Source organism: Anoplopoma fimbria, chromosome 10, assembly GCF_027596085.1.
Source record: "Anoplopoma fimbria isolate UVic2021 breed Golden Eagle Sablefish chromosome 10, Afim_UVic_2022, whole genome shotgun sequence".
In the NCBI taxonomy this organism is placed as follows: domain Eukaryota; kingdom Metazoa; phylum Chordata; class Actinopteri; order Perciformes; family Anoplopomatidae; genus Anoplopoma; species Anoplopoma fimbria.
Genome location: NC_072458.1, coordinates 12,451,929 through 12,473,315, shown reverse-complemented (window position 1 = coordinate 12,473,315; position 21,387 = coordinate 12,451,929). Strand labels below are relative to the sequence as shown.

The window sequence follows — 21,387 nt, the reverse complement described above, 5'->3', positions numbered from 1 at the left end:
GTTAATCTTATCCAGCTATGCGAAATGAAAGACGCTTAATTCACATACTTTTTTTCCCCATTTATTCCGCATAGAGGTGTTTTGGAAACAAACAAACAAACAAAAAAAAGCAGAGAGATCACCAAGTCTCCCCAAACATGTTTTTTTTTAAATGTTAATCATTATAAACACAAAAAGGATGAGATGACAACAGTGACAAAACATAAGTTCAATAAACAAAACACACATTTGTAAAAAGCTTAACCAATGACAACAAACAACCCAGGAGAAAAACAAGACGGTGCGACGTTGTCACACGGGCGGGAAATGTTGGAATAATAAAAAGAAATGGTGAAGGTGTCAAAGAGGAGAAAAATAAACCACATGAAGAGAGATTCAGTGACAGGAAAACATAAAAAGACCCGAGGAAGTAAGAGAGACATTCATCGATTTTTGCACAACAATCAAAACAGATGTCGTTCCTCCTTTTTGCTTATTTTTTTCTCCAATCAGGATTGAGAACAGCAACACAGAACGTAATCATGAGGAGAGCAAAATTAACATTCACAAAGGAAAATGCAGAACACCTGATGTATATATTTTTTAAGCACACACGACTCCTCAGAGTTACACTCCTAAATTCAAGGATCACACGTTGTTCAAGATTAACTTATTTCTTAATTTGTAAAATCACCCTTCAGTTATGTTGGAACAGCTTCTTGCCAAAGCCCTCCAAGTGCGTAGCCATTTTATGTTAAAGTAGTGAACAATTATAGCATGGGGGTTCACTTTAAATCTGACCTTTCATGTTCTATTAGTGGGTTACAGTAAGTATACTTTCTGACATTTTTGTGGGGAATAAATGGTCTGAAGTTTTAAATTCAGGGCTGCTAAGGTGTCGTGGAAGATTTAGAGGAAGCAGCTTTTATCCCAGAGTTTTAAAACAAACAAAACCATTGCAAATCAACTGGGATTAATGGAGAGGAGGGTGTTTCATGGAGTGAGCACGTGCTGAAACAGGAACACTTGAATATGGAAAATGTTTAAAGAGGAGAAGTCGTTGGGAGGAACAGTGAAGCGACTCGAGGTGTGTGCAGTCTGTTCAGGCCTGCAACCATTTAGAGTGTTTTATTTCATGCAACTCATACCTGTTAGTCATTCATCCTTAAGCCTACACTCTTTTTATTATAAAAAAGGTAATTTAAAATCAAGAATGACATAAAGCAGAAAAAGGTTACTAACATGCAGGAGGGGAAGTTTTGAAATAAACAGCACAGGGTGGCAAAAGCATCGATTTGTTAGTTTTCTTTTATTTCAATTGGATTTTCTTCATAAACTTCACGATATTTTATCACATTTGTTAAAAAAAATTAAATAAACGTGAGGCCCTTGTGGATGTTGGTACTTTAATAAAAACGGTGTTGTGTGTAGGTAGATAACCGATGACAGACCCGGACAGGCTGCAGTGTCAAGTCATGGGGTGGCATGCACTGGGATGGATGGGTTGGTGGGAAACCAGCTCTAAAACCAGCACTCACTGAGCCCGGAGTCAGACTCTTTGGGGCTCCAGGAGTGAAGTCGCAGTCAGACTGAATTTCACCTGTGGCAAAAAATCTGGAGGGCACAGGACATAGCGAGGGCAGGGTTTTATTTCACTGTGCAGTTAAAAATCAAGACTATGAACAACCAAGATTTCTAGATTGAGGAATTAATTCCGCCGATTTAAATCATACTGGTACATCGGAGAGCGTTAAAATATAACGTGTCAAAGTTCAATCAGGTTGAACTAAAGCACAGCTCAAATCCGCGACAAGAAGCGAATGTGTCTCGCTCTGTTTCATATAGAAACGATTGGGAAGTGAAATCCGGTCTGACTGAGCCTCAGTATGGTCGCTGACAGTATCAGGTAGGTGTCAACCTGCTTAGTGGTTTCCCACCAAATGTCTTACAGACCGATGCAGCGGGAAAAAAAGGGAAAGGCGGTAGAGGATGCGACAGCTTGAGGTTAAGATGACGCTAAATGAAACAAAGGTGAAGAAAAGCTGAGGTCGAGTGGAGGCGACAGACAGAGGCTCTTGAAATAAAAAGGGGAATGTATCACGTGAGTCAGTGTTTCTCACTCCGAAAGGCTAAGACTTGTGAGTGCGAGCGCTTAATTAAGTTAGAATCAAACCAGTGTGTATTTTTCGGTATGAGCGTTGTCGGACTGCGTGGAGAAGTTTGGCTGTGTGGATCGAATCATTAGGATTATCAAATGTGTGTGTGTTTTCATGCTTGTGTTTGCCAATGTGTGTGGGAAGGGGGGGCGCTCATGGCTGTTTCCTGTTGGAGAATGGCAGATCAGGGGTGACAGGTCAGTGTCTCAGAGGGGGGTCACAGTGGAGATGAGGTGAGGTCAGATACGGGGCAAATACTTCTCCAAAAAATCCTTTACAGCCGCCATCTCCTGCAAGAGAGTAAAGTAGATGATGGTACAGGGGGACGAGTCAATGCATGATACTGTGGTCTCGAACTGTTGGTGGTCTACAAAAGTATGAAAATATATATATAAAAAAAAAAAACTCTTACAAACTGATGTACGCTCACATTAGCAGGACACATGCATGCACACACACACACGCACCCACGCACAGTACCTGAGGACAGGAGCTGTGAGGGAGCCCTGGGTAGGTTTTGAAGGTGATCATCTGAGGGTCGACTAGGTGTTTGAGTTTATCTGCCGTCATGGCACCAAAGTGCACCGGGATCATGACGTCCATCTCACCGTGGCACTGCAGGATAGGGAGGTTCTTGTGGCCGTTGGACGCCTGCAGGACAGACATGACACAACTTCAAAAACTCCAGTCCACTGCAGAAATCAGAAATCTGAAAATCGTTTCTTTGTTTCAGGGAGAGTTTAGTAGAACTATGTTAATAGTAATTAAATAAAGCAGCCCATTTGAAATGAGAACAACATCCATATAACTTCTCCCCCGTGAGACTGTGACTGTACCGATGGGAAACTCTTGTGAAGTGGTAGCCAGCAACTGAGGGCCACAACGCCAGCCAGCTGATGCTGGCAGGTCAAGGCGGTATACAAGGACAAGGCCCCGCCCTGAGGAGGAACGCAGGAAGCAGACAGAGAGGGAGAGAAGTTTAATGTGTGCATTCTTTCACATTGATGGTGTGTAAAGTATTTCTCTTGTTGAATACAACACGATGCTAAGATATGAAGTCCAACCTGAGAGAAGCCACCGAGTATTATGCGGTGTGGGGGGATTCCGTTTTTGACCTCGTGATCGATTATGGCCTTGACTGGAGGAAAGCAAGAATACATGTGTGTTACTCAACAAACATTGCTCTCTGACCACCAGGAGGCGCTTCACATCTTCAAAGCATTTCTGGCTGTGGGGAGGTCAAATTTGAAAACTAAAGGCCTGGTAATGCCTGAACTAAATTTGATCGTGCAAAGTGTCGACAGTCTAAAAGTGTAAAAACAATAAAATAAAATAATATCATGTAAATATGAATGTAACAGTGCACACATTCACTCACTGTTCTCTGCCGCCTTCTTGATTCCAGACTCGTCCTCCTGGCAGTCAGGGCTGAGGCCCATGAGATCAAACCTGCACACACGGACAGGCGAGGCGTTTAAGGGAAATCGATTGATACAAGAACGGTATTGTCAATGCCAGGACGGGAGCCTATTCGCGGTTTCCAGCGAAACAATGGCATCCAGTGTTGAGTTAACAGAAAAAGGCTGTCTGTTTCATTTTGCCAACTCACCACGCAGGCATCATGGACTTCATGTTGAGAGTGACGGGGATCGGGGGCCTGCAGAGAAATGAAAGAATGAAAGTCAGCGTAGGCGATCATCGCCAGCAGCCAAATGTTGGTGTATTGATTTATTCACTCAACAAGACCAGATTACAGATAAATATTTGGCTGATTTAGCATTCTGCATTCTGAAAAAAGAAAGCAAGAGACAGTTTGTTCACAGGTTACTCCACTCAACCACACCAAGAAAAATACATTAGCTTTCCCTCCCCTGCTGACAAGTGACAATCATTTGAGGAATAAAATATGACAGGAGGAATCTGATAAACAGAAAAAGACTTACGCGTGGGGGCAGATGAACTTGACGTGAGGCAGCTGGATCCCCGTCAGAGTGTCTGCCCACCCATGCCTGACAGAAAACAGAGAGAAAGAAACGCTTTGTTTCTCATCCAGCTTCAGCAAAACGACAAATATGCAGCATGTCGAAACCCAAATGTATTACGACAGCAGTGTGTGCTGTGTGGAGTGAGAGTATGTGCCCTTGACTCAAGGTACAATTAGGTACTCAAGAGAAAAAAAAGGGGGATATTTTTGATCTCTGCTGACACGATTTAATAGCCAAAGTGGCTCAGCCAACATCAAGTGCTGGTTTGAGAGCTTTTTGAATTAGTAATTTGTGGTGTTGTCAGTACTATATTATGAAATTAAACTACATGAATGAGGACATCAATTAGCCGCATTTACAATCGGCGCCACTTCAGGTATTTTGGGCAGTTCAAACAGCTATCTGATATTTTTTAAAAATAATACCAAATGTAAATTTAACAGGGCTGTAGCCAGGATTTCAGAAATACTCCGATCATAAATCCAAATACAGGAACATCTAGGACCATTTGTAAAAACAAAATTGTGTAAAATGTAATAAAAGGACTATTCGAAAATAACAAAATTAAACATTTAATTTGATTTTTTTTTTCCGTTTAGAGTCCCCCTCCACTCAAAGATGTGTTTTGCTTATTGTTACTTCACTATGAAGTTTGGGCATCACTGAGCAGAACGATTGTACTTGAAAGTACACAACCACTTATAACGATGGTCCGGGTCAAATTGATCTTTATAGGCAGGTGATTATTAGAAACAATTTAGTTTTTCTTTATTTCTCATGCAGATGACCATTTAATTGACATTTGTACATTTATAACATAAATATAAGGGAACGGACAGCTTTGCTATTTACTGAATTTTATTGACGGTTTCTTAATACAGTACAGCTGTTTCAAACGCAGCTTCAACCACAGGTGCTTTTGCCGTGTGCATTTGGTTATTTTCTCTATCACTAGCAGCCATGACTGTTTCTCGTTGTTTGAGTAGACAACACAAGGTTGCCTGAGAAACACAAAGTTTTGGCAGCTTGTCATAAGCTTCAAGGCGACTACGTTCCTTATTGAGAAAATAGGACTTTCTTTTTCCCGTCAAGATTCAAGCGTGTACACAGTACCAGCTCAGAGGCAAAGTTTATGTGAGTAATGTAAAAAAAATAAAAATATAGCATTACCGTAGTTTATGTTTTTTCCCATATGTCATGTATGAAAAGTCTCAAAATGGACACTGTAAGCACAGTACTTGATAACTATTAGCAAATTATTCAATCAATATGATTTTGTTCCAAGCTTTTTGATCACCGTTAGTCCTGTAACCTTAAAATAATCTGATATTGGCCGTTTTTTTTTTTAACCAAAACCAGGAACCACGAAATTATTTGGAAAGTACAGGTGCGCTTCTGCTGGGATATTGCTCATATATATGTTAAAACTGTTCAAAACGGCTTGTAAAAACATCTTTCACTTAGGTCTGCATGGAAAGAGATGTTCACAACATGAATAAAGAACACCACTCACCCTGAGTCTCCTAACCCATGAAGGAAGATCACCTGCAGCACCGATAAAAAGAAAAGCTGGTTAGAACTGTCTCTTTAGAACTTATACCTCTTTAAGTATTCACATTATACCCAAAGAAAACAAATGCAGATACAAAAATATTTAGAATGTTCTAAAAGCCATCGAGCACATTTGACACATTAATTGCTGGAGGGAAGAACCCAGAATAAAACCTGCTTTGTACTTGAAGACAACTCATCGGATTGTGTCTGTCTTGTAGTACACAAAGTACTCCTGATAAGTGTTGCTGATTGTTCCAAAACAGGGGGAAAAGGTGCCAATCTCCAATTCTTGCCAAGATAGTCTCTCACTGGCAGTTTCCACACACGCTGCTCCCCGCAGAGAAACCATGAAAGGGAACAACAACAATCTAGAACGCTGGCAATTCGCTGTTCGCTGGCTGGAAATCAAGAGACTCGGCTGTCTTTGCAGAGATCAAAAACACAAGCAGAGATCCATGTAGGGTTTGCCGGGAGCTGGGACCGGTGATAGGCAGCTTTGATCCCCGTGTTTAACAGATCCGTGCACTGTACCTGACAACAGCTCCTTTCATTTTTACACCCAGACCAAGCTGAGCATCCACTGTACTTGTTACACGTCCTGCTACAGGTGTGGCCTCTCATCATATATAGTGAATAGTGTCTATTTGGAATCTTTATCGTGATTTTTTTAATGCACTGAACAGGGCTGAATATTTCTAGTTGGTGTTGGTGTTCATGGCTTTTAAATGACAATATGTATATTTTTGTTACTTACAGGTATATCTAAGAATCTGATTGAGGAATTTGTGATGAAATATAAGTTTTGTGTACATTTGAGGACTGATCATCATCTTTGCTGGAGGCTTTACAAACAATAATTGTGCAAGCAAACCTTAAATACCTAGAAAAAAAAAAAGAGATGACTAACTTTAAAATGTAGCTTTATTTTAGCTAGTGGCTTTCAGAAGTGATGATCAAATAAAATCCAGGAGGTCCACATTGAGTCACAGATCGATGAGCTTGACGGCTTATCAGACGCTAAAACAGAATACTTCATGATACGATGTGACAGGATTTATTTACGCTATGAAAAGGTATCACAGCAAGTACATCATTTTTTGTCTCAGCAATCCTCAGTTAAACAGCTGTTGTGAGTCTTAACATGGATTAAGTCTATGCATTAAAACCTCTGTCAATCAATGTGGGTCATACTTTAACAGCTTTCATTGTAATGTTTTAGATATTTGCGCCGGGGAAACAGTTTAAATCGTGGATTGTGTCTTGATCTGCATGGGGATGGTTAGGGTTCGGTATCTTTAGAATTTAAAAATATTTTCAACAAAAAAACCTTTTTAATAAAAACGAAAGAAACCAAAATGTTCAATGTTAAATCTTGACGAAAACAAAAGCAGCAGAATTACATTGCACTAATAAAATAGTACTGAGAAACTGAGAGAATCTTAACTTAATCTAGGAATGATCTAATAAAAAAAGAAACAAGTCAAGAAAATTAGGAAGAACATGTTCTGAGAATACGTTAATTGGAGTTTAATGTTCATAAAACTCAGCACAAGGACACAAAAATCGTAATAAATAAGAAATTTGTTTAAGTGAGAAACTTATTAGGCCACAGTATAATTTCACTTTAATGAGTCATTCAATAACATTATGCTGAAAGGCAAGTAAAGGAATATTAAAAACACTCTGAAAATATGAGGAAAAGCTGGTCCTTCCTCTGGAATTCTCTTTCTGTAGAATTTAATTAATTATATTCCTTTATTGAATCAGTAGCTAAAAGTATAGGCCCAGTGGATGGGAGTGTATTTTGGTTTTCATATACTTTAATATCATCCACAACAGAGCTGTCGCCGTCTGATCTTGTTTTAATGGAGCAAGGCGAGTAAAAGTCCCTGTTCCTTTACAAAACATGGCCAAATGAAACCTTCCATCATGAGAAGTTACTTCCTCCCAACCCGCCCTCAGCTGCTTCTGTGACTGCTAGACGTTTCGGATACGAGTACATGTGCGAGGCTTTCGCAGTTTCACTTACCGCCGCGGTCTCCTTCTCCATCCCAGACACCGTCACAGCCTCGGCGAGCAGCGGCACAGACATGTTGTTGCCACACATACACTGTGAGAGGTACTGTGGACAGAAGAGAGGACAGGACAAAAAAAGGTCAGCAGATTGCACAAGTACATTATTACAATATGCCGTCATGTGCGTTGGGGCCAAACAAAGAGCTGTATTTAACTCGTACATCTCAGACAATTAAAGCAATTTGCGAAACTTCCACATGATATCAAGTGCTCCCGGAGCCTTGGTATTAACCATGGGACTGTTCACATGACAGATAAGGAATATTAAATAATCTACTCAGAGTTCAAACTTAACATCTGTTATTCTAGGGGTTGAAGAGCGATTAGTAGATCTGATAAATGTTTTTAATAATACAAATGAATATCGGTTTACCCAAATGATCTAACAGACAACTTTGCTTCTAATGAATCAGCCCTGGGCTCTGGAGTTATTGATTTACTCTGGTTTCTTCATCTGCAGGACAAGTGAACAGTTCAAGCTCAACAAAGGACTTCATTTGCAATTTTTTTAATCATATTTTGGCATTTTTGATGTACACACAAAAAAGAGAGGAATTTTCTAACAATGATAAATGTTTCACAGCCTTCACTAATCACTCAGAGCAATAAAATTTACGAGCAGCGGCAGTGAGAGCTTTATGGAATGAATGGGATTTTAAGCGGGGCTGGTTAATTATTAATACAGCTTTTTGGACAGAATATAATTGGGTTTTTTTGGAATACCATTTGTGCCGCAACTAAAAATTACTTTTATTATCAGGTAATCTGCCTTGTATTTTCTCAGTTAATCTTTTGGTCTGTGAAATAATAACATTTAGTGATACAGTGCCGTTTGCACTTTCTCCAAGAACACAGAGGATCTCTTCATCTAGCTTGTTTTGTCCAGGATGTATTAAAAAAATAAGTTACATGCAAACACAAGTAATGGATAGTCGTATCTGTAACGCAGTTTGGAGGACTAAATGTTTTTTTAACATCAGCGATGACAATGAACAACCCTCTTTGACAGTTTTACCTCCGGCTGGTTAACGCAGCCATTGAGTCCTCAGACAGTAACAACAAAGCTGAACATACCACTTATATGCAAAAAACACATAATGAAGCTGCTACTGAACCTAAAAACAGCAGTCACGAGGTGTGTTTGTGTGTGTGTGTGTGTGTGTGTGTGTGTGTGTGTGTGTGTGTGCGTGTGTGTGTGTGTGTGTCAGCAAGTCACCAGACTCATTAACTAAATGAAAAATACCTCCCCTTCCCTCTACTGTACTTTGAAACCCGCTGCAGACGTCCATACCCTCTGTGAGTCAGCCATCGATAGCAAACTTGAAACATGACATCAGATTTACAGTAACGTCGAGCAGTAAAAGCCTTAATGCCCTTTCACTTTACGTGGATGTGGAAAAGAATGAGGCAAGGCAAGACGGGGCGGGTCAAGACGACGCACTGCCTGATTGGTAAACAGGCATTGGGGAGACGGGGAAATGTCTGAAAGACAAAGGTTAATGTTTAAACCTTCAGAGGGATTATACTCTACAGGGTGTTAAAATTCCTCCGCCGTTATGGCTGAGCAGCTAAAAGCTGCCGCTCAGCTCTTGTGCACTGTGTGACGCTCTTTGGAGGGTGACAAAATTGTCATCTGAAGGTCAAACTCACAGACAAAATACATGGAAGTGGACGGTAAATGTGTGATTCAAGCATCCAAAGTGTGGACAAAAGAAGGTTATTTTTGCCTCTCATCCGGTGCTAAATGAGTAATGTTCAATAATAACTGGGTAGGGTTAAACACCAGGAAGTAGTCTCTTTCAGTACTGCACAAAGTTCTGCTAGGAATCTTTAAGCAGCAAGGACAATTTCCACATGTATAATGTTACATTAACTCCAGTCGGTTTAAGTACAATTCTTTTATTTTGCTTGAGTATTTGCATTTTATGCTACTTTATGCTTCTACTTCATCACATTTCAGACTAAAATATTCTACATTTTAGTGTACTACTTCTATCCAACAGCTATAATATTATACTTTTTAGAGCCAGATTTCATATTTAAAACATTTAAAAAGCTATTATAAGCTTGAATTGTTGTGTCTATATCCCACATTTCAGATATTTGATGACTCTTCATAAACGCCTCAAATGGTTTAATTCATTTAATTTAAACTTTATATTATAATAATATTATAAAAAGGTAAAATTACCCAATAGGTCACCAAAAATAATAATAATAAAAAAATAGTATGTGTGTACGACTGCTTTTTTTCTTCTTTCCACCGTCATCTCATGACCCCACACATTAAACGTGTGACTCGTTGGAGGGGCCTGAGCCCTCTCACTGGACTAGATGCAACTGTATATAAAGAAAACTAGCTGCAACTCGAGCAGCGATTGAAACAAAATGAACTTGATCCATCAGTATTAATAACCTAACAATATCAGATGTAATAATATATCAGTAGAGGAGCAATTTTTCCGCAGAACAAATACTTTTAAAACTAGTGCGTTTTAGTGATAATACTTCTGTGCTTTTAATTATGTGGGAGTTTAATTGCAGGACTTTTACTCCTAATTATGTATTCGGCAACGGTTGGATTGGTACTTTGAGTTTAGAGATGTGAGCTCTCTTTCCACCATCTTAATGCTTAAACCTCTTAATGCATCTTAATCTTAAATGTGATGTGTTTAAAATGTGCATCAAAAGACTGTGCATTGTCATCAATATTCGAATTCAGTGTTAAAAAAAAAAAGAAATCTTCAGAAAATGTAATTTAGCTGCGCTCTGGCCCCGAGTGGGAACAGACAGTGCCACAGAGATAATATGACTAAAAGCAGGCCTCGCAAGAAGCAGGTGATGGAAACAAAGAGATAATAAGAAAAGATGGAGAAGAGGAGTGAGAGTGCAGGAACATCGGATAATCTGTTCCAACGAGCTATTAAAACATGGTAGCATAAGCAAAGAGTTGATTAATCACGTTTGTACCCTCCACCTGCTTTCGTTCAGCAGATTCACAACGACCTGTAACCCAGAGTACCAGCAGAAAATAAACGTGTGGGTCTTCAATGCTAGAAAAAACAATGGCTCACTCTCAATGCTTCTGGAGGAGGCTTGTGGTTAAAAATAGTGGCGCGCTGTGTACAAGCATCTGAACTCAATTCAGGCTGTGTCTAAAAAACTGCTGAAAACAGAAATTGTTCCACAAATTCAATTTAATCAATGACTTGGGGTTTTTTTAAGCGACAGTGAACTCCTCAAACAACTGAATGGATGCAGCAGAAATCATTTATTTCTAACAGCCCTTTGTTAGGAATATTTACACTGCAGGTGGACATGCGTGAACTATACGTTCAGCGCCAGAGAAGCTCTCAAAACGTATTGGTAGAAGTGATGCATATTGCTAATTCGATGTTCTAATATCTTGAGCCTTCTCCTGATATCAGCGGCTGTATTAAGGCTTTGGCTGTGATGATTATTTCCATTTTATGTCAATTATGTTTGCAATTAATCGATTGGTCTGTAAGTGGCACGTTCTCTGGGCCTGTGGTAAGAACTAAACATTGCTTATTTTGTCTGATAAGAGTCTAGAATTGACCAATACTGAAGCTGAAAATCGTTACACAAGCTTAACTGGAAACAGAGGATGTTGCATTAAATTTTGAACAACTGGTAGAAACAAATTAGTCATTTTAAAACCTCGCCTTAAGCTACAGGGATATGTTTTACAATTGTTTTTACACTTTTACTGCATTTTATGATAACGCAATGTTTAAAAAAACAACATTGGTTGCTTTTTTTGCACATTTATCGTTGGTTGTGGCAACTTTTGTTGCATGTCATCCCCATCTCTCTACCCCCTCATTCTTTGTCATCTTTCGGTCAACTGTCTACTAAAAAGGCCCAAAATCCCTCCAAAATATTTTCAAACCAGACTGATTTCAGTAGCTAGCTGATTGATACAAAATAGATAATTTCAAATAATGATAGTGGATAACATCTCGCATTAAGGAATGTTTTTCCTGATAGGAAGACTGTGTTGTGCTGTGAGCAGAAATGTAAATCCATCGCAACGGCTCGATGTGACTTTTAGGTGACACAAAGCACCAAAGAAAAGAAAGACGCCGCCTGTAGTGCAGCCAACTTAAAGCACATCACGAGTTTCCATCCTGCATGACTCCAATTACATTAAAGTCTAAAGCAAAAAAAAGAAAAGAGTCGTGCTGCAGTCGGTGTGTGTGTGTGTGTGTGTGTGTGTGTGTGTGTGTGTGTGTGTGTGTGTGTGTGTGTGTGTGTGTGTGAAAGCACAAACGCCAGGCTGCTGCATTCAGACAGCTCTTTGCTCAGTGGCTACGGATGGCTGACAAACAACAGGATAATATGCGGTACTGAGTGACAGGCAGCCCCCTCCCCTCTCTCCTCCCATACTCACACACCATCCACCAGCACCAGCACCAGCAGCAGCAGCAGCTAACCCTGCTCTCCGCCTGCTGCTGATGGGGGTTATAGTCCGGCTACTAGCTAGCTGATGTAGAAACACACCGCGCCGCCGCAGAGAGAAAAAGTCTACAACGGCTGTATACAAATATAAGATATTTGAGGTTGAAGCTGGTGAAGCGGGTGGTGGGGGTGTCGTGTCGAAAATGAATAAGACAATGAATGGTTGGAGCTCAGCTGTGTTATTCCACCCATCACCCTCAGTAGTGATGGCATTCAGCGGTGCAAAGCTTCTGTTGCTCCAAAAAGACTGACCACCTCCCAACCCTCGCGCTCGGCTTTAATCTCGGTTTAGCTGGCCACACACACACACACACACACACACACACACACACACACACACACACACACACACACACACACACACACACACACACACACACACACACACACACACACACACACACACACACACACACATTGCATTGTCTTCTGCCGGTGTTTCTCTACTTCTACCTCAGGTTAACGATGCGATTCAAATTCGGACCTCTAACCAAGGCCTTTTTTAGAAGACACATTAAGCAAGAAAATGCTCTATTAGGAATTGGTTTGGACCGGGATAAAGAGGTTAAAATTGACACTCGCGGCCCGCTAGCTATTACAAATGCACTTCACTTACCGCTTGCTGTCCCAGTTCGCGACCGAACGGAACTTCCGGTACTAGCTGCACACAAGCTTGGGCGGAGCCAGAGCGTGGAGACGTCATCACATAGCAACGCCCTTCCATAGTATCTTATTCTCTGATCACGATTTTCTTCCTTCATAAAATGATAAAAAATAAAATGATTAATATACAGTGGTTGTAGTAAAGTATATTTACTCATTAACTATACACTACTTGCTACTTTATACATCAATTAAAGGTTACTTTTAAGATCAAGATTTTACCATAAAAATGTTTCCTTTTTTGTTTTTTTATTAAACAGACAGTCAAAGAAAATATGACACACATGGAAACTGTACTAGCAAACTTCAGTTGAATTGTTTCGTCTGATGGGCTGACAGCATTGAAACATTGTATTAATGACTTCTGTAGATGGTCATATTAAAAAAATAAGGGAGCTGATAAAATCAAGATGTAATTGTTATAATTGGGTGTAAACTATAAATATCTACATTAACAACCAAAAATGCAAAGAGCATACATTATATTTTGTGTATTGTGTGTAACCATAAAACGAATAATTCTTCCATTTTGCATTATTTCTAGCAACATTCTTGGAGACCTCAAACATATTTTCTGACACATGGTCCTCCACACTGAGCTTAAACATTCTCATAAATGCACTCTCAGATTGCCTGCATGATGACACACTGTATCACTAACAATGAAATCAAGAATGACATAACCCGTTTGTGCAGAGCAAATAAAAGGAGTGAAGGTATAACAGGACAGATTAAGATAAAATAAGATAATCCTTTATTAGTCCCGCAGCAGGGAAATTTACAAACTAAAATAAATTTACTCCCTACAAGATTTAGGGAGTTCACGCTTTGATCAAATGGCAACATGTTTGATTTAAGTGTTATTGTAGAGGAATCACACCTCAGCCTGTTTGCGCGGTCCTTAACTGCAGGAAGCTTTGGATTTGGTCCAAGCCTGAGTCTAAATTCTTCATGCAGGCTTCCCATCAATCCCTGCACTCACCTTGCTCTCCCTCGGATGATAGAAAATTCATTGAACTGTGTGAACGCACTATGCAGCTGGAAACTCATCTCTTCACAGAGATAAACCAAGGAAAGACAAATAAAGCATATCGATCTATAGAGAGAGACCCACGTAAGATCCAATAGAAAGATAATAAACCACTAGGTGGAAAAAAATATCCAGCACTTGTTAGTGGAAAATGTGTTAGCTTTACAAAAAGCAAATCATGTAGTTTTATTGGAATTATATTAATTTCTCCAGGCATTTTAGAAAGTGTTTGTTACCAGAGTGTATTTTCTGACTGTTTATTTTGTTTTCTGAAGATTTTTGAGAGCAAATTGAATTTTCTTTACATGTTTCATACCTAAAAATCAGTGTGTGAAGCCAACTATGAATCCATAGTGTAAACATGGCGACCAGTCTTTAATCAATAAAAGAGTAACATCACTTGGTTTATTTCCAGCCTTCTGTGTTTTATTTAAGCAGCTGTCACGTTATCGAAGTGGTGAATATCTTTAAACATTAATCAGAGTATGCAGGTTAAACTGATAACAACAGACTGTATCTGAGTTTCAAATGTTTCATGCAATTATTATTAAGCTTTTTGCCCCACATTAAGCCTTCACTCTTTATTGCCATAAAAAACAAAGCAACAACATGGCACTTCCAGACACATCTGGAGCTCTCTGCTCTTCAGAGTACAGCACTCCAGTCACCGGTCGAGGCTCAACCAGCCTGCCGATACACAGCGTTGAACTCCTCTTAAGACTTTTTTTTGTCAATGACAAGCCAGCAGACGCCAAAGAAGCCTCTCTTCACCTCCCTTTTTCTTCCGTCTCTCTGAAGCTTCTTCAGGAAATGAAGTTGGTTTGTGGGATGATGCTCTCCACCTTGTGATCTGCAGGGTTTGCTGATGCCTCGTAGTTACAGATTGTCACTTCATGTCTGTGAGCCTGAAGAGCGTACGGAGAAAAGACAGGTCATCGCACAGGCAAACATTCATAGAAATGTATATATAGTGTTCCAGGTGCACTCAATTCAATTAAAAGAAAGGCAGGGCTAATGAGCGGAAAACAGTGTATATGATACCATGTTGACTTCATTCGTTCACAACACAACGGGGGAGTGGCAGGAATTCTTAAATAGTTGACCTATCAGGGCAGCAATCACTCAACATCCTCCTGTCTGAAAAGTGAGGCCAATTCTGAAGTGCCTTGAACTTGCATTCTTTCAATGGCCATCAGAGTGCGACACCACTGGTTGTATAGAAGTCTATGAGAAAACAACTCTACTTCTCATTTGATTTATTACCTCAGTAATCATTGTGAACATGAGTTTATGGTCTCAATCTCTAGTTTCAAGTCTTCTTCAATACAGCATGATGTTCATTTTGTAAATTATGGTCGATTTAGAGTCAAATAGACTGTAAAGCAGAGTATGCTTTAGGGCATGCTTACTGTGATTGACAGGTTAACTGTAACATTTCGGTCGCCTAAAAATGTCTTTTTCAGCCTTCAGGTGTACATAGCTCCACCATCTTGTGTTGCAGCTTCCTATTGCTAAAAATAAAAAAGATGGCAACTGTAAAAATGGCAAGCTGACTATGTCCACTTCTTATATATGGTCTATGGCTGTAACTAATTAACTCAATACCTTAATAGATTATACAAAAGACTATATTCCCCAATTAAAATGTTTGGGATACAGAATGACAGAAAATAGTGAAATAACTGACTACATAACGATTTGAACCGTATCAAGTAAAACTGTGATCTCTCTCAGAGGTAAAGACATCAAGCTTCAAAGGAGTGACAACAAAGATTTAAAGACTTAAAACGATCATACTATATGGTACCAACAGGTCCAGCTGAACCTACTGTCTGCATGTTTTCAACGTCCATGGGCGTTGCTATTCAGAGCTGCAAGGGAAAAGCGGTAACCCATGACTTAATCACGCAAAATACACATATTTAACATTCAATAAATAATGGGGGGAAACTATAATGTTTTGTCAAAGCTACAGTCCACGTGGACCGTTTGGCATTACTTGAAAAAGAAGGACTTTGTGAAGAGCTAACGCACGGCGAAACTGGAGTCCCACCAGACAAATGCCAAAATATTTTGGGAAAGAATCTGCTGCCCTCGGGAGTCAAAATAATATCTCCTTTTAATGTCGTTGTGATCTGACGTACTTAGCTAAACCAAATATGGGACAACTGAGGAAAAAAATACAGATCTTAATCTGTTTATCTATCCGTGAAACACTGGACTCTGTAAATACATTCCGACATGTGGGAACGTGAAGAAGATTAATAATACCAGCCAGTTTATTAAGTCCACCAAGCTCAAACTATTGCAGTCTGACCCTTCCTTAATAAAGTATTAATTGATACAGTTTCAGAGCTGTTTGAGTTAACTTAAATGTCATTTAGGACGATGTCACTTCCCTCACTGATATCTACAGTATTTTAGATGATGAGACAAAATGAGAAAGACTGAGAGAGGATTCAGCATTTCTTTTGCAGACTGACCTCTGAGTACTCTCCCCTCAGACCGATGTAGTAGACCCTGGTGCTCTCTGCTCCAAAGTTCTTGGAGATGTGGATGGAAAGGTGCTGCACGTTGGAGAAACGAGCAATCCTGGGAAATAGTCACAAAACGGGAAAAACTGTTTGAGACAGCAGTTAGGGAATGCATTCACACTTAATTGGAGGCGATGCTAAACTACAGCGGCAAGTAGAAACTCGTACAAGCGTGACACACTGAGACGAATAGAAAGTAAAAAACAAGATTGGTTCCACTTGTGTTTTGACCGCTTCACCGCGTTGTGTCATCACACGCTAACGTACAAGCTACACTGCTTTGTCCCATTTCAATCTTCATCTCTTGTCATATCAAGCGTGAGCAAATCTGAAAGCATTAAAACATTTCAGAATAAAGCCACAAGGCAAATTGGTCTCTTAAAAGCTATTTGTAACATCTGTACCAATAAAAAATAAATAAAAAAAGGTACAACCAACAGCGTATTTTAGACAAATCAATGATTACGACAACTAAAACGCCAGGAATCTATAGAACAAGCACGCAGTAATTGTCGAACAAGACCAATAAAATGTGGCTTCTTGAACTGCAGATTTCTTGAATGCATCGCTAACTGGCATCTCATGAGGCAGGTGGAAAGTGTTGATTGGGGAACCTGACGGGACTAACGGTTCCTGCTTAAAGGCAGGTCAGGATATTTTTAAAAAACTGTTCATGCTCTCACTTTGTTGGGTACTCAAGCTCAGCGACAGGGTCTCTGTTGAGTCTAAAGGCCTGTTCAGGTTCTCTGCCGGTGTCATCAAAGGACATGTGAGGGATGTTCTTGTACCTGGAATGAAAAAAATAAAGTTCATGCGGTCACTGCCCTCTAGAGAGGAAAAGAATAGAAGCACTTTAACTGCAGATCAGTTTAATTCTGGTTTTAATAGGACTTAAAAAGCAGCAAATAGACACTCACAGGCGGATCTCAGCCGGATGAGAGTCATCATTTTCCCCAGAGATGATGATGCCTTTCAGCTTCACGCTGCCTGTAAAACTGAAAGAGATGACACAGAGTTTCTTTGCTGCTATCTTTGATCAGACAGGGCAAATCATAAAGACACTAGTCAAGAGAAAACAACAACAGGATGCTGTGAACGACATGAAGACACCCAAGTGGAGGCACGCATTGCTGCGTGCTTCGCTGACATCTCGAAGTGGATGGCGACACACCACCTGAAGCTCAACCTGGACAAAACCGAGCTAATGTTCCTCCCGGGGAAGGGTTGCCCGCACGAGACCTGTCCATCACCATTGATGATGCCGTGGTGACGCCAACTCGGACTGTGAGGAATCTGGGTGTGACCCTGGACGACCAACTGTCGTTCTCAGCAAACATTGCATCGGTCCTGCAGATTCCTCCTCTACAACATCAGGAGGATTCGCCCCTTCCTCACTGAGGAGACGGCGCAGGTGCTCATCCAGGCTCTGGCCATCTCCCGCCTGGACTACTGCAACTCACTACTTGCCGGAGCCCCGGCGTCGGCCATCAGACCTCTGGAGCTCGTCCAGAAAGCTGCAGCTCGTCTGGTGTTCAATCGCCCCAAGTTCTCCCACACAACTTCCCTTCTCCGTTCTCTACACTGGCTCCCTGTAAGAGCTCGCATCCAGTTTAAGACCCTGGTGCTAGCCTACAGGGCAGTGAAAGGAACAGCTCCTTCCTATCTCCAGGACATGGTCAAGCCCTACACCCCCGTCTGACCACTTCGCTCTGCTGCCTCGGGGCGACTGGTTGCCCCGTCGCTCAGAGGTCCCTGCGGGCGATCGACCCGGTCACAGCTTTTTTCTGTCCTGGCCCCTCAGTGGTGGAATGAATTCCCCACTGACGTCAGGACAGCAGAGTCGCTGCCCATCTTTCGCCGCAGGCTGAAAACTCACCTCTTCAAGAAGTACTACCCTGAGCCTTCCTCGTAGCACTTATTGCATTCGTATTAGTTTGTTTCACTTATTGCATTCGTATTAGTTGTTGCACTTATTGTATTCGTATCAGTTCGCTGCACTTATTGTATTCGTATTCGTTTACTGCACTTATCCTATTCGTATTAGTTTGTAGCACTTATTGTATTCGTATTAGTCTGTTGCAATTATTGTTTTCGTAGTAATTTGTTCCTGCACTATACTTTTGCTCTGGCTTATGCTTTAAGATGCTTGTTTAAGAAAGGAGATGCACTTATGACTTCTGGTGACTAGTAGTTCTCTTGAATACCTATGTTGAATACACTTCCTGTAAGTCGCTTTGGATAAAAGCGTCTGCTAAATGACTGTAATGTAATGTAATGTAATGAAGCTGTCACAATAAAGGAACTGTGCATTATGAAAAAACTAAAATGAAATTAGAACCAGCACCGTTTTGGTGTGAAATTACAGAAAAATAATATAAGGCAGCAAAGCATACAATTAATTCATAAGGGACAAAATGTTAAAGTTCAGGCACATTATGAAGAGGATGATGATGATGATGATGATGATGATGATATGGGGACTTACGGGATGTTGAACAGCAGCTCTTCATCTGCGTCACTCTCGACATACTAAAAGAAAAATAGACAAACAAAAGTGAATCCTTTCTGGCCAATCAGAGTTGCAGCAGAAATAAAAAAAAAAAACTATTATTTCTACTGTTTTTTGGGGCAACAGAACTGGGCATTATTTTTTAAACAAGATTGGTTCCACTTGTGTTTTGACCGCTTCACGCGCTAATGTACAAGCTACACTGCTTTGTCCCATTTCAATCTTCATCTCTTGTCATATCAAGCGTGAGCAAATCTGAAAGCATTAAAACATTTCAGAATAAAGCTACTAAAAGAAAAATAGGCAAACAAAAGTGAATCCTTTCTGGACAATCAGAGTTGCAGCAGCAATATAAAAAAAAACTATTATTTCTCCTGTTTTTTGGGGCAACAGAACTGGGCATTATTTTTTCCACTATTTTCTGACATTTCGTAGAGAAAATGATTAATCATTTGATCGTGAAAATAATCAGCAAATTAATTAAAATGAAAAGGATCATGACAAATATAGTTCAATTATTTGAATGTAATTTTTCCGACATTTGCCATATTGTGACATACCAGTATATCAACACCTTAAAATACTTTTATTAACATCATGTTTTTGATTTCATTGATCCATTACAAGTAAAAGACTCTCATTCAAAGTAAAATTATGATCTGCTGAATGTACAATAAACCCCCCAAAAAGTAGTTTTTCTGCAAAGAAAAGGCCTTTCTGAGTTATACATTATTACATATAACACTATAATAGTTGTTAGGACTGATGCATTAACACGTAAGCAGGTTTTAACTGCCGTAGGTAAAAGTTGAACTAATCTTAACTCCTGTGTTCGTTTTTTGTCGTTTCTTATTTTGAAAGGTAGCTAGTAACTGTAGAATAAATGTAGTGAAACAACAGTACAACATTTACCTTTGGACTGTAGTGGAGCATAAAATTAAAAAAATACAAGCATCTCAAACATATAGACCAACGGAAGTAGAGTAAAAAAAAAACATATTGCTCAGCCCCAATTAATACAGTAAATGGCAGGACTGCAGCCCTAGTGTAATTTGTCAGCCTCAGTAATGTCAATAAAGTTTTGTTTGATTTAGTAACTGCGCAGCTCCACAGCGAGGCTCCACAACAGAGTCCCTGCACTCTCATGTCGCAAACTCACGTAACCATCGTATAACTTCTATAGGTCTATGGGGACACGGACACGAAAGCTGACCGGGGTAGAGGCTCTGTGTCGCCGTTACCTTGTCCCGCTCGTTCCGCCGGTCTATGGGGACACGGACACGAAAGCTGACCGGGGTAGAGGCTCTGTGTCGCCGTTACCTTGTCCCGCTCGTTCCGCCGGTCCCACGGTTTGAACACCAGCTTCCCATCCCCGTCTCTGCTCTCGTTCAGGCACTGCAGCTTCTCCAGGTCGATGCGCCGGTACAGTCCGTACTCCAGGCCCCTCTCCGCGGGCTCGTGCTCCCCCTCGCACCCACAGCCGTGCCCGTGACCATGACCGTGGCCGGACATATTGGGGCTTAAAAACCTTGCTTTCAGTTACAGTTAGCTCAGACAGAAACAGCCACCTGCCGCTCGTTCGCTGTGTTTACAGAAAGTGGACTAGTGCTATCAGCAAGTTTCAACTCTGTCTGTCAAGCGAGCAGATACTATTTATGTACTTCCGGTTGGAGATTTGTAGAATAAAAGAGGCTGTTTGATATGGTATTTTTAAGGACAAGGCAAAGTACTATTAGGAAATTCAACTATCATTGGGAAATGTCGTAAAATAAAAACTGATTTTGAAACATAAAAAAATGGTGGTTCTTAGTTCTTGGTAAGTGAGATAATACAGTGTAGCCTCTCCGAACAATACATCTGCAGGCAGATTTGAAAGGGTAAGGAAACCATCCCCTCTGATGTTATGGCAACTTCACCTTATACTTCTACAGTAGCCGAGGACGGACAAACCAAAGAAAGGCTCTGAAGGAGGTCTTTCGCCTTTGGTTTTTACATTACCTGAAGGTAATCTCTATGGCTCATACTGTTGTGAACTATAGCATATATATATATAAATGTGTGTGTGTGTGTGTGTGTGTGTGTGTGTGTGTGTGTGTGTGTGTGTGTGTGTGTGTGTGTGTGTGTGTGTGTGTGTGTGTATACGTGGCTTCTTGTAACCCTGGAGTTCAAATCCTAAAGCCAGTCAGAAATAGAGATAACTCATATCGTTACACTTTGCTTGTAAAAAGGGTAAACATCAGTTAAAATCACATGCAAGGGATGTGAACTTTCTTATAAGTTCTGAAAATGAATATGTAGTTGTACATAGATAGCATACAATTGGGCAAAAATGTTGGCAAGAGCAAAACAAGGTACTTAACATTTTCTTGATATTAAAGTTCTCAATCAGTTGGATTATATGATTTGTTTTATACAAGTG

General features: G+C 40.3%; 2 protein-coding genes across 3 annotated transcripts; both read right to left on the bottom strand.

The window, feature by feature from the left end:
• Nucleotides 1-60: 60 nt before the first annotated feature.
• Nucleotides 61-12,932, bottom strand: lypla2 (lysophospholipase 2). Of its 2 annotated transcripts, none has more exons than XM_054605834.1 (10): nt 12,849-12,932; nt 7,704-7,796; nt 5,634-5,665; nt 4,079-4,144; nt 3,745-3,792; nt 3,514-3,584; nt 3,200-3,273; nt 2,972-3,073; nt 2,616-2,786; nt 61-2,425 (listed from the first exon to the last, which is right to left on the bottom strand). In XM_054605834.1, the coding sequence occupies exons 2-10, from the start codon at nt 7,779-7,781 to the stop codon at nt 2,375-2,377; spliced, it is 693 nt and encodes a 230-aa protein (XP_054461809.1). In that variant the 5' UTR covers nt 7,782-7,796; nt 12,849-12,932; the 3' UTR covers nt 61-2,374. The 2 variants fall into 2 exon arrangements, with proteins under 2 accessions (XP_054461809.1, XP_054461810.1); XM_054605835.1 differs by lacking the exon at nt 12,849-12,932 and adding an exon at nt 12,686-12,706.
• Nucleotides 12,933-14,199: 1,267 nt separating this feature from the next.
• Nucleotides 14,200-20,617, bottom strand: pithd1 (PITH (C-terminal proteasome-interacting domain of thioredoxin-like) domain containing 1). The gene is made up of 6 exons (XM_054606172.1): nt 20,289-20,617; nt 18,945-18,988; nt 17,377-17,454; nt 17,143-17,247; nt 16,409-16,517; nt 14,200-14,830 (listed from the first exon to the last, which is right to left on the bottom strand). Exons 1-6 carry the CDS (start codon nt 20,478-20,480, stop codon nt 14,729-14,731), a joined length of 630 nt encoding a protein of 209 aa, XP_054462147.1. The 5' UTR covers nt 20,481-20,617; the 3' UTR covers nt 14,200-14,728.
• Nucleotides 20,618-21,387: the final 770 nt, after the last annotated feature.